The sequence below is a fragment of the Mauremys mutica genome, chromosome 2 (genome assembly GCF_020497125.1).
Source record: "Mauremys mutica isolate MM-2020 ecotype Southern chromosome 2, ASM2049712v1, whole genome shotgun sequence".
Lineage (NCBI taxonomy): Eukaryota > Metazoa > Chordata > Testudines > Geoemydidae > Mauremys > Mauremys mutica.
Genome location: NC_059073.1, coordinates 98,334,200 through 98,346,519, shown reverse-complemented (window position 1 = coordinate 98,346,519; position 12,320 = coordinate 98,334,200). Strand labels below are relative to the sequence as shown.

The 12,320-nt window shown below is 42.9% G+C and overlaps 1 protein-coding gene across 2 annotated transcripts in view; it reads right to left on the bottom strand.

Moving 5' to 3' along the window:
- CCDC102B (coiled-coil domain containing 102B) overlaps positions 1 to 12,320 on the bottom strand; it is a 357,030-nt gene that overhangs the window by 259,812 nt on the left and 84,898 nt on the right. For both annotated transcript variants that reach the window (XM_045007770.1, XM_045007772.1), the window contains exon 5: positions 702 to 818. In XM_045007770.1, coding sequence (XP_044863705.1) covers positions 702 to 818 — 117 coding nt within the window. The remainder of the gene's footprint in view (positions 1 to 701; positions 819 to 12,320) is intronic.

Genomic DNA, 12,320 nt, shown 5'->3' with positions numbered 1-12,320 from the left:
TCTTTGGCAGTTCTGTGCAATGATTAATACTGTACAGATGACCATCTCTGGATTACTTTTTTCTCATCTAAAAAAATGTGAACAAAGAGTTCCAGTATCCATGATGCTCTCTCCATGCAGGGGGAGACATATTCTTGCCACAATTTTATTTGACAAGTATCTCAAACATCAGTTCAATACAAGACAAAAATAAAATTACACTATTTCTTACTCTGAGGATGTCTTCCAAGAACACCATTAAGTCCACCAAAAGCTGTACCAAATGTATGTTATATTTCACTGGATCTGACAATATCTTGAGACACCAAACCCGGCAACAGATTGAACTTATTAATGAGTTTTTACTCACAATGAGACATGCATTTGAGCTCAGGCATCTTTGAAAATGAAATATTTCTTCCTTTCTGCACCATTCAAATGTTTCTTAGTCTGCTGCAAGCTGATATCATTGCACAATGTTATTGTTAAATGCCAACAAATCAGTAATTTTTCTCTTCCTATTTTTTCCTTGCCTATCTGCTATTAGAGAACTTTGTGTGTGTACCGGACACATTGCCATTACGATGATTTGTACACTAGTCATTAAATTTTCCAAAGATACATAAAGTTACAAACTGAAACTTCATAGAAACTATTATTTAATATATATGCAGAGTTATGTATCTGTACAAGAAGTTAGAGATGCCATGGAAAAACATTACCTCTGCTCTTAATTCACACATCTTTCTGTCCATATTGGTTTGGGCACCAGTTTCATCCTCTATATTTTCAAAATTCCTTTCCACTTCATTTTGGTGTAGGCCATGTCGTATGTTCAGCTAAAAGACAGAAGTTATTTAGCATCAGTAAAGAACTAGGAAATGTGTTCCCATTAAACAATCCTGAACATAAACTCAATAGCCAAAATTAAATACAGTAACTCCTCACTTAACGTTGAAGTTATATTCCTGAAAAATGAGACTTTTAAGTGAAACGATGTTAAGCAAATCCAATTTCCCCATAAGAATTAATGTAAATGGCGGGGGGTTAGGTTCCAGGGAATTTTTTTTTTTTGCCAGACAAAAGGCATTTTAAACAATTTTAAACAAGCAATTTAATACTACGCTGGGGGGGGAGTAGTGTGCACGTGCTATGTGTTTACAAACATACTATACATACAGTACAGTACTATAGTTAGGAGGTGCCCCTGCCCTACCCCACACAGGCACAGCCCACTGGCACTGGAGGTGAGGCAGGCAAGGAGGCTGAAGGTGCTGTAGGCTAGGAGAAGCACGTTGCGCAGCAGCGGCAGCTTCCCCTACTCTGCAAGCAACGGGGGGGGGGCTCAACCGTCAGCCCGCCCACTCCCCACCTTTCTCCAAGCCCCCATCCTTGACCTGCCTCTTCTCCCCCCCTTCACTTCCCACGCTGTGTCCTTGCTCCTCCCCCGTCCCTCCACGCCCTTCTAAACACCACAAGCCAGCTGATTGCTGCCGGCAGGAGGCAGGGGAGAGAGGGGGAGCCTGCACGCCGAGTCCTCGCTCCTCCCCCTCCCTTCTGGTGAACTTCTTTCAGCTTATCTTCCGTGTTACTTGTAACTAGACTAGGGGAGAAATATAGAGACAAATATGATTTTCAGATTGACAGTGTATCACAACTGGGATGTGGGTGGTCTGAGTAGAAGTTGAGAGCCAGGAGGCAGGCTGGGTCAGGTTTCAGGAGATCAGAGTCCAGGTATCCAGGAGATCAGATGGGCACCCTGGGAGTCAAGCCCAAGAAGCGGTCTGGGTCAGGGTTCTGGGACATCAGGGTCAGGCAACAGAGACAGGTATTGCAGGGAAAGCAGTCCAGAGCAGGGAAAACGCCACAGATGACTTCCTCTTCCTGCTTGGTTTCAATAGAGGCAGGGAACCAATCAGTACCTCAGACTTTGTCCAACCAAATCCCAGGACTGGAGTCCTCTGTCGAAGTAGAACTTCAAGTACTAGCAACTGTTAACAGGTCATTGGGTGGCAGGTCTGAACATACTGGCTCCCTAACACAGTGTCTCTCAAACTGTAGATCTAATAGCTATAAAGATTAGAATAGTGCTTCTTTTATCCAGAAAAAAGTGACAAAGAGTCCTGTGGCACCTTATAGACTAACAGACGTATTGGAGCATGAGCTTTCGTGGGTGAATACTCACTTCGTCAGACACATGTCATCACCCACGAAAGCTCATGCTCCAATACGTATGTTAGTCTATAAGGTGCCACAGGACTCTGTCACTTTTTACAGATCCAGACTAACACGGCTACCCCTCTGATACTTTTATCCAGAAAGAATCCCAACATGCACATTTTTCCAAATGATTTATAATCTTAGATCTAAAATTAGGATTGTGCAATGAAGTTTGGATCTGCACTTTTCTTGCGCTTGGGAGTGTTTGGATATGTGATTTTGGCTTGGACCCTTTTCTGTGTATAATGGAATGGCTTCTTACATGACTGAACAGTTGCTACTTCTAGGGTGAACCATAGTAGCTCTAATGTAACACAGCAGCACCACAGAGTATGTTAGTACAGGAGGCAGAAGTACATTGGCTCATGGAATCACAGTGTGAATATTAGTTAGGCAAAATGTTATCACTCTGACTGGAGTGTGGCTTAGACACATTTAAACCTAATCTCCTGCTCTGGACAGCTGGAAAATTTATAATTTCTTATTTATATGATGAGGCATACAGTTCCTTTGGGACAGTAATGGGCCATCTTTATACCCATGACATCCAGTGCCTCGTATACCTGAGAGAGATCCAAGAGACAAGTTTAGGCTAAAAAGCAGTGGACTGAGGAGCACATAATTACATTTGGTATTAGGGCTTGTCTACAGGGTGCATTAGTCCGCACTAGGATTTTCAACCCTTCAGTGTACACTAGCACGTTAGCAAAATGACTGGTCCATATACACCTAGCTGGCACACACTGTAAGTTCTATAATGAGCATTAACGTAGTTCCGTTTCAAACACTGCTATGTTAACATGCCCCAGGGAACTTTTAGTGAATGCCAGTAGGATCCACATGTGCCAGTTAGTGCATAAACACGCTAGTGTGCACTAGAATTTACTCTAGTGCGGACTAATGCATCACGAATACAAGCCCTTTGGGAAATTACGGCATTAAGAATTCTAGTGCCTGATCCTAGTCAGAAATGGACTGGAACTCCTGAAATGTGAAAGGGCCTGACTTTCCCTTCAGCTCTGTGGGCGTAAGGGAAAAGTAGTTATTCTCATTGCTAAATCTAAATCATAGCAGGTGAAATTTAGCTCATTTAAAAAAAAAGATTTGATTCTCTCTCAGGGAGGGAAAGATAAAAACTCCTTGAGAAATGGTTGTAAAATGTACTAAGGACTCTTTGCACCTGCTTTATCCTGAAGCCAAATAATTGTCTATGCATGGGTTTTTTTTTAAATTAATTGTTTTCTCACCCTTCAAAAGTTGACAGTGACTAGAGTGATTCATGGGTCTGCTATCATGCAAGCACAAAAATCTGATCCCATAAATGCCTTACTTACAAAAGGATTTGAAGGGTTGGGTCTTCAATATGTAACCCATTTTCAGAGAGATTTTGTTTTCCTTGTGACAAAGGCACAGCATGCTTGTGGGGGAGAATTCCCATGGCACACTTTGGCTGTGCCACACTACAAATGATGACTTTTGCTGTTTGATCCTTGACTAGTGACACTAAAATTTATAGCTGTTTTGGGACAGTAATATTTGTCATATCAGAACAATACATCACTTTAAAATAAGAGGGAAAAATAATAGGTCAGAGGCATTATAGTGGAAAAATATTTTTTTTCTGATGAGAATAAACTTTAAAGAACACCAAATACATAAATATATGGAATCAATAAGCTACAGACTTGAAAACAGACCAAAACCCCAAAATTTTCCTGCAAAGCACACAGACTGGGGACTAGAAGCCTGAGTATCCTGGCAGGCTGCAGAGGAAGAATACAGGTCCAGTTGCCCTGAACTATGACAAGAGGCGGGAAAGTTCAGAGAGGAAAGAGAGCCTATTCCCTTGACACATAACAATGACAATTTTTTAATGTCTAGCAAATGGACTTGCTTAATTAAACATGCAGCGTGCTGTTAGGGGAAGCAATATGCACTGTGTCAAAATAGATACTGTAACAGCACATGGAGTGGCATTGAATGATTCTGTATCTTTTTTTTTCTATTCTGTATTTGTATAGTGCCTACCACAATAGGGTATTGGTCCATGACTGGGGCTTGGAGATGCCACAGTAAAACAAGTAACAATTAATGTTATTAATAATCAAATACATAGGTATGCATTCAAATTTTTACCCGGTGACGGACAATCCATAGCTTCCTATAAAATGTGTCTTGCTGCTTATTTCCATCTGAATTTAGATGATCTATGTTACCACATATTATGAAGGCATTGAAACTGCTCATTTCATATAGGGGCTGGGCATCTCTGATAGATAAGAAGTTTAACTTCCTTCTCTGCATACATACATTTTCCTTCCCTCAAAGCACACATACAGTTGGATTAATAGTGGTTCTACAGGATATAGGTATATTAGGCATATTGTAACATTTAATGAATGCTGCAAACCACTTCTAAAATAGTGTTTGTTAAATGTAAGTTGAAACAAAAATGCAGGGTGGTCTGGTGTGCTTTTGAGTGAAGAGGTTTTGGATGACCTGAACAACTCCCTTATGGTTTTGCTACTCATGAGTAATGCAGTCATTCCCAACTCTTGCCTACAAAACTTTATACACAGCTATGTCTCTATTGCGATGAGAGCAAAGTGGGATAAGGAAGAGAGAATATTTTTAATCTCAAAGTGAACCATTTCTCCCTCTAAAAAAAAAAGCTATCTATTTGAGGGCACTGGCCAGATCAATGGCTATTACTCAAGTCAGAATATATTGTGACATTAATATCCATCTGCATATCATATCATCTGTCATTTGTGTTTCTAATCTATCCATGGAAGAATTGTAACCAATTATAACATCGGAGTGTTTCAAAACCACTTTCTTTGAATCACTCTGATATTATCACTGATGAAATCTGTCTGTGTTGATACATACTCAGTTGGATGAAGTCCAAAACAAAGAGTGCACTCTTATTAGAATGGCATACTACACAGTCAGAGAATGACAGCCCCTTTGCCAACCTGCAAGCTCACTGTAATTAGTCTGAATACATCTAACCAGTCACCTATAACCAATTTTTAAATAGAAAACTTCATAAAGTTATGGTTGTTTATAAGAAAATTGCCGGATCTAGTGTTGGAGCATGATACCCATTATATAAAACATGAGGTTATTGGTGTCATGTATATATTTTACTTATTATTTGTATTGCAGTAGCACCTAGGGATTCTACTCAGGGACCAGGAACTAATTTTGCTAGGTGCTGTACAAACACAGAACAACAAGATAGCCCTTGCTCATAGACCTTACAGTCCGAGCATAAGACAAGACAACTGGTAGACAAGACAGACAGGGGAGCACAAGGAAACAGTGAGCTAACACTGGCTATCCTGACACACAGTCACCTCAGTACACCATTATTTCTCTGATGATTTCATCTGGGACATGGCAGAAACAAAGGTTGCTGGAAAATGGTCTTTTTTTTCAACTAACACTTGGATCCCAGATTTAGCAGAGAAAATGTGTCCAAAATGAAACCTTCTCTGGCCCGACTTTTGGGTTGTATTGCTTTGAAGTTCCAGAGTAGACACGTTTTATTATATCTCTTCTACCATCCAGAAGAATATTCAGTTTTGAACAGTAATTTAATGGCTATGTTTTTCTTTAAATTTTTCAGTTTCTGTAGCAAGTAATATTATAGAATCCTAAATGGGAAACACAAAAATTATTCCCTACAGGACTGCTCAGTACTATTACTTATCAATTTTGACAAACTTGCCTCCAAGTCCCAATTTTACTTTTCAAACAGATGTAGCAACATTCCTAGCTTTGTATTACAAACTTCACAGTGCTGAAGCCATGGGGAAAAGTTCTCAGAATTTTCTCTCAAAAGGAATGTTGGTAAAAGAACCCTCAGGCACACATCACGGGATTTTACTTCATGACTGATGAATTTTATCCTCTTCAACACGAAATATTTTGAGAACAGCAGATTTGATACAGTTTAGTTTACATTGTCCTGAGTTGGCTGCTTACACACAGGGATATTATGTCAACAGTTGAACATCTTTTTAAAAGATCAAGTTTGTACTCAAATAACCTCTTTGATTGTTTTTAAGTGTTTTCATAACCTGTGTCTCAGGTTTGCAATTTTAGTGTCATTTTAGACCTAATCCCTCTTCCTCAACACATTATAACCAAATCTCATTGTTTCCTCCACCACGCTATATTGAATACCCAACCCTTCTTTTTTTCCTGATTGTTAAAAACACTGGCCTATGGTGTGATCATTTCTCTGAGTCGAATTCCTTCCTTAGATTGGACTCTATACACCACCCTTTATTTGTGTGCCGCAATTTAGCCTATGTTTTCATACAGTGATCACTATTAATGCATATATTACTGGTTTCAGTCAGATTCTTCACTTAAGTATAGGGAGATTCCAAACCACAGCTGACCATAATGTCCAGCTAAAGAGACAGAATGTAAGAGATGCCACAAAAATGGAACTTTTACAATTGTTTGCACATATTGGAATACAGGTATTAAAGTTATGTACTGTTCAGGAAAGACAGAAATAAAAGGTAAAGATGGTGGAGTAGCATTGTATATTAGTGACAAGGTAAACTGTAAAGAAACAAGATGTGCTGGAACAGCTAAAACATTCTGTTTGGGTCAAAATCATTTTGGGAAAGAAAGGCTCCACTGGGATAGCCCTGAGGCTCCACTGCGACAGCGACTGGGGTCTGCTACAGACCCCCAGGACCTGACCTGGAATATAGATAGAGACATCTTTAATATTTTCAATTTAATAAATACTACAGGGAATTATGAGATTATGGGAGATTAATTTCCCATATATAGATTGGAGGACAAGTGCTATTAATAATAGTAGGGGACAAATATTCCTGGATGTGATGGCCAACAGATTTCTTCTTCAAGTAATCAATGAATCAACAAAAGGTGATGCCATTTTAGCTTTAGTATTAGAAAGTACTGAGGATCTCTTAGCAGAACTGATTGTAGGGGAAAACCTCGGTTTGAGTGATCATGAGTTAATCAAGTTAAACTAAATAGAAGGACCAACAAAAATAGGTGTGGAACTAAGGAACTTGATTTCAAAAGGGCAAACATTAAAACATTAAGGGAATTAGTCAGGGACGTGAACTGGACTGAAGAACTCAAGGATCTGAATGTAGAGAAGGATTTACTTTATGTCAAAGTTGAAGAAACTTCCTGAAGCCTGCATGCCAAGCATGGGGGGAAAAAACATAGGGAGGTTTGCACATCCTACTGGATGAAGAAGCATGTAAAAAAGGTTATTAAGAAACAGCCAAAGCCTTCAAGGAATGCAAGAAGGAATGTATCATCAATTAAAGCTACTTCTTGGAGTCACAAAGTGAAGGGGAAAAAGTGAATACTTCCAAAAGTCAAGCAGAATTGGACCTTATGAAGAAAATTAAAACCAATAGAAAAAGGTTCTTTAGCCATAGAAATGAAAGAAAACAAAGAAAGAAGAATTGGGATGGCTAAGAACTGAGGATGGAGTGAAGAATAAAGATAATATAGGTATGGCCTAACACCTAAACAAGTACTTTGCCTCAGTTTTTAATAAGGATTATGAAGAGCTTGGGGACAGTGGCAGGGTGGCTAATGGGAGCAAGGTTATTTAAGTAGAAATTACCATTTAAGGTGGAAGCCAAACTCAAACAGCTTAATGGGACCAAATTAGGGGACCCAGAGAGTCTCCATCCAAGAATATTTAAAGGAACTGACACATGAAATTGCAAGCCCAATATCAAGACTTTTTAATGAAGCCATAAACTTGGGGGTTATACCCTATAACTGGAAAATTGCAAATATAGTACCTATATTTAAGAAAGGGGAAAAGAAGTGATTCAGGAAACTATAGGCCCATTAGTTTGACCTCAGTTGTATGCAAGCTTAGAACAAATTTTGAAAGAGATTAGCTAAGTACTGTAGTGAGGTGGAGTGGCCCACCTCTGAGCCTGAAGGGAAAGGGACCACTGTCCGCCCTTGGGGGGGTGGAGCCAGGCTAGGCCTGCCCCTTGCACTGGAAGCTGACAGGCAGAACATGAAGTATAAGTGGCAGGGCCTCCAGCTCAGTTGAGCAAGAGCTAAAGAAGGAGTCAGATGCCTCTGCCTTGCTGCTGGCCCCTGGACCAGGGACCAAGCTGTGCCAACCCCTGATCCTGGAGGACGACTCTGAGTAGCTGCCAGGACTGCCATCTGACAAGTACCCCCAAAAGACGGAGGACCGTTGGACTACGGAGCTCTAACTCTGGACCGCGGTAGTCCGGTTTTGCTGCCAGAGCATGAGTCAGCGTGTTTTGGTGGGATCCCCGCTGACCCAGTGGCAGACTCCTCCACCGCTGTTAGGGCCCTGGGATGGGACCCGGTGGAGAAGTTGGGCCCAGGTCCCCCTACCTCCTGCTTCCAACCCCACCCCTGGGGTGGCTGCCTCCTCACCTTAGGCCAAATGGCCTCTGTCTTCTGAATGCCCAGCCAGGAAGCTGGGCTAGAGACTGTTGCTGCTCTGCCCCACGTAAAAGGCTGAGCCTGACTGAATTTGCTGTGTGCCCCAGTCTGGGCTAAAGACTGCTCCTTGCTGTGCCCTGCCCAGGGGACCAGAGCACCCAACTGCATGTGCTGTCTGTCCCAGCCAGGAAATTGCGCTAACAACAGATTGTTGCTAGGGCTATAGACTAGTCATTTGCTAATTCCCCGGCTAATTTACTTTTGACAGGTGTGCCTCAGTGAGGCAGAATGGCCTCCCTCTGAGCCTGAGAGGGAGAGGGATGACGGCCAATCCACTGCAAGGACACAGAGGTAGATGGTAATTGGTGTAAAATACAACATGATTTTAGAAAAAGTAAAATGTGCCAGACCAATCTCATCTCTGTCTTTGAGAAGATAACTGAATTTCTGGACAAAGGAAATGCAGTAGATCTACCTAGATTTCAGAAAGGCATCTGATACAGTTCCATATGGAGGAATTATTAGTTAAACTGGAGAAGATGGGAATTAATATGAGAATTGAGAGGTGGGTAACCAGCTGGTTCAAGGGGAGACTACATGGGTCACGCTGAAAAGTGAACTGTCAGACTAGTTGATTTACTCAAGGATTGGTCTTGGGGCCAATTTTCATTGGCACAAAAAATGGAAGTGTTCTATTAAAATTTGTGGGTGACACAAAGCTGGGAGGTATTAATAATAAAGAGGAGGACCAGAATATCATATAAGAAGATTTGGACAACCTTGAAAATTGCAATAATAGAAATGTGATGAAATTTAATAGTGCAAAGTTATGCACTTAAGGACTAACAGGAATTTTTGCTATAAACTGTGGATGTATCAGTTGGAGGTGACAAAGGAGAAGAAAGACCTAAGTGTACTGACCAATCACAAGATGACTATGAACTGCCAATGGGTTGCAGCTGTGAAAAAGACTAATGCAATCATAGGTTACATCAAGAGAGGTATTTTCCATAGAAATAGGAAAGTGTTATTACAATTATACAAGTCACTGGTAAGACCTCATCTGGAATACTGTGGCTTTGGCTACACTTACACTTCAAAGCGCTGCTGTGGCAGCGCTGCCGCGGCAGCGCTTTGAAGCGCTAAGTGTAGTCAAAGCACCAGTGCTGGGAGAAAGCTCTCCCAGCGCTGTCCACCTCCACCTCCCTGTGGGGAATAACGGACAGCGCTGGGAGCCGCGCTCCCAGTGCTGGGGCTTTGACCACACTGGCGCTTTGCAGCGCCGCAATTTGCAGCGCTGGAGAGGGTGTGTTTTCACACCCTGCTGCAGCGCTGCAAATTTGTAAGTGTAGCCAAGCCCTGTGTGCAGTTCTGGTCTCCCATGTTTCAGAAAGATGAATTTGTGATGGGGTATACAAACCCCACCCTTGGCCAGATGTGGTTAAAGGACAGTATTTGGCCAAGGCAGCTCCAGCCCTGCAGAGCATGCTCCAACTGAAGAAAAGGCTGAAAAAGGGGAGCCACCCATCTCAGAAGGAGTAGGCTAGGGAAGAAGACAGACCTACCCTGAAGGCTCCTGGCAAGGGCATCTGAGAAGCCTCCTTGAGGGAATAAGGCTATATGCTAATCCTGGTTGGGACTGATGGTTTGGTTGCCTTTTCTTTTCATCTTATTGGGCACTGGAAGTTGAAGGAGAAACATCAGTAGGAAGTGACTGAGGGACAGGGCCGGCTCCAGACCCCAGCGCGGCAAGCACGCGCGTGGGGCGGCCCTTTCCCGGGAGGGCGGCAGGCTGGGCCGGCGGACCTGCCGCAGTCATGCCTGCGGGAGGTCCACCGGAGCCCCAGGATGACCGGACCTGCCGCAGGCATGACTGCAGAGGGGGCGCTCGTCCCTCGGCTCCAGTGGACCTCCCGCAGGCATGACTGCGGACGGTTCGCTGGTCCCGCGGCTCGGCTGGACCTCCCACAGGCATGCCTGCGGCAGCTCAAGCGGAGCCGCCGGACCTGAGAACCGTCCGCAGCTGCAGGAGGTCCAGCGGAGCCGCGCGACCAGCGGACCCTCCGCAGTCATGCCCGCGGGAGGTCCGCTGCTCCCGCGGCTCCGGGGCGCCTCCCGCGCATGACTGCTTGGGGCGGCCAAAAAGGTAGAGCCGCCCCTGCTGAGGGAGGGTAACTCAGAGGGCATCTTCAGGACCAGACACTGTTGACCTGACCATCTAGGACCCTGGGTCAGAGCCCAGTTGAATGAGTGGGCCCAGATTCCCCTACCGCTTCCCCTACTACAGGAGGAACCCAAACCACCTGTCCATATCACCACACCTCTCATTAAAGATGGACCAGGAGTGCAGGGCATACCCATTGTGAGGTGGCATGAGGCGAACTAATCACTAAGCCATCTAATCCACCAAAGACTCTATTACACAATTCAAACTGGAAATCATACAGATGGATGTTACTAGGATGATCAGCGGAATGGAGAATCTGCCTAATGAGAGGAGATGTAAGGCTTGGCTTGTTTAGCATAAGCAAACAAAGGCTGATGGGAGATATGATTGTTCTCTATAAATAAATCAGATGGATAAACACCAGAGAGGGAGAGGAGTTATTTAAGTTAAGATCCAATATTGGCAAAAGAACAAATGGATATAAACTGGCCATCAATAAATTTAGGCTTGAAATTAGATAGAGGTTTCTAACCATCAGAGGAGAGAAGTTCTGGAACAACATTTCCAGGGGAGGAATGGGGGCAAAATACCTAACTTGTTTTAATACTGAGCTTGATAAATTTATGGAGAGGATGGTATGATGAGACTGCCTACAGTGGCATATGGCCCATCTGCAACTGCTACTAGCAAATATTTCCAATGGCCAGAGATGGGACACTAGAGTGATAGTGCTCTGAGTTACTACAGATAATTCTTTCTGATGTATCTGGTTGCTGGGTCTTGCGCATATATTGAGGGTATAATTGATTGCAATATTTGGGGTCAGGAAGGAATTTCCCCCCCAGGTCAGATGATAAAGATCCTGAAGGGTTTTCTCCTTCCTCTGCAGAATGGGACATGGGTCACTTGCTGGTTTGAACTATGGTAAATGGGGGATTCTCTGTAACTTCACATGTTTAAATCATAATTTGAGGACTTCAGTAACTCAGCTACAGGTTTTGGATGTGATTCTGTGTCCTGCAATGTGCAGGAGGTAAGACTAGATGATCATGATTGTCCCCTTCTGGCCTTAAAGTCTGAGTCCATGAGGTGACCAAAAGTAGTGGAAACAATCCAAGAGGTAGTGTTATCATAAGATGACTGAGTCCATACATGACTATATCCTCAATAGAACAGACAAAACCTACACATGAAAGAATCTAAAATAGGAAAACCTTATATTTAAAGTTGATACTGAGGCAGTAGTCACCAAAAAAAAAAAAAAAAAAAAAGAAAAAAAAGATTATAATTGATCTCAGAACGCAGATTCACAAAGACCAAATAAGATTTTACATCAGGGGTCAGCAGCCTTCGGTATGTAGCTGCCCATCAAAGTAATCCACTGGCGGGCCGCAAGACATTTTGTTTACACTGACTATCCTCAGGCACAGCCGCCTGCAGCTCCCAGTGGCCGCAGTTTGCCATTCCCGGCCAATGGGAGCTGCAGGAAGCAGCAGCC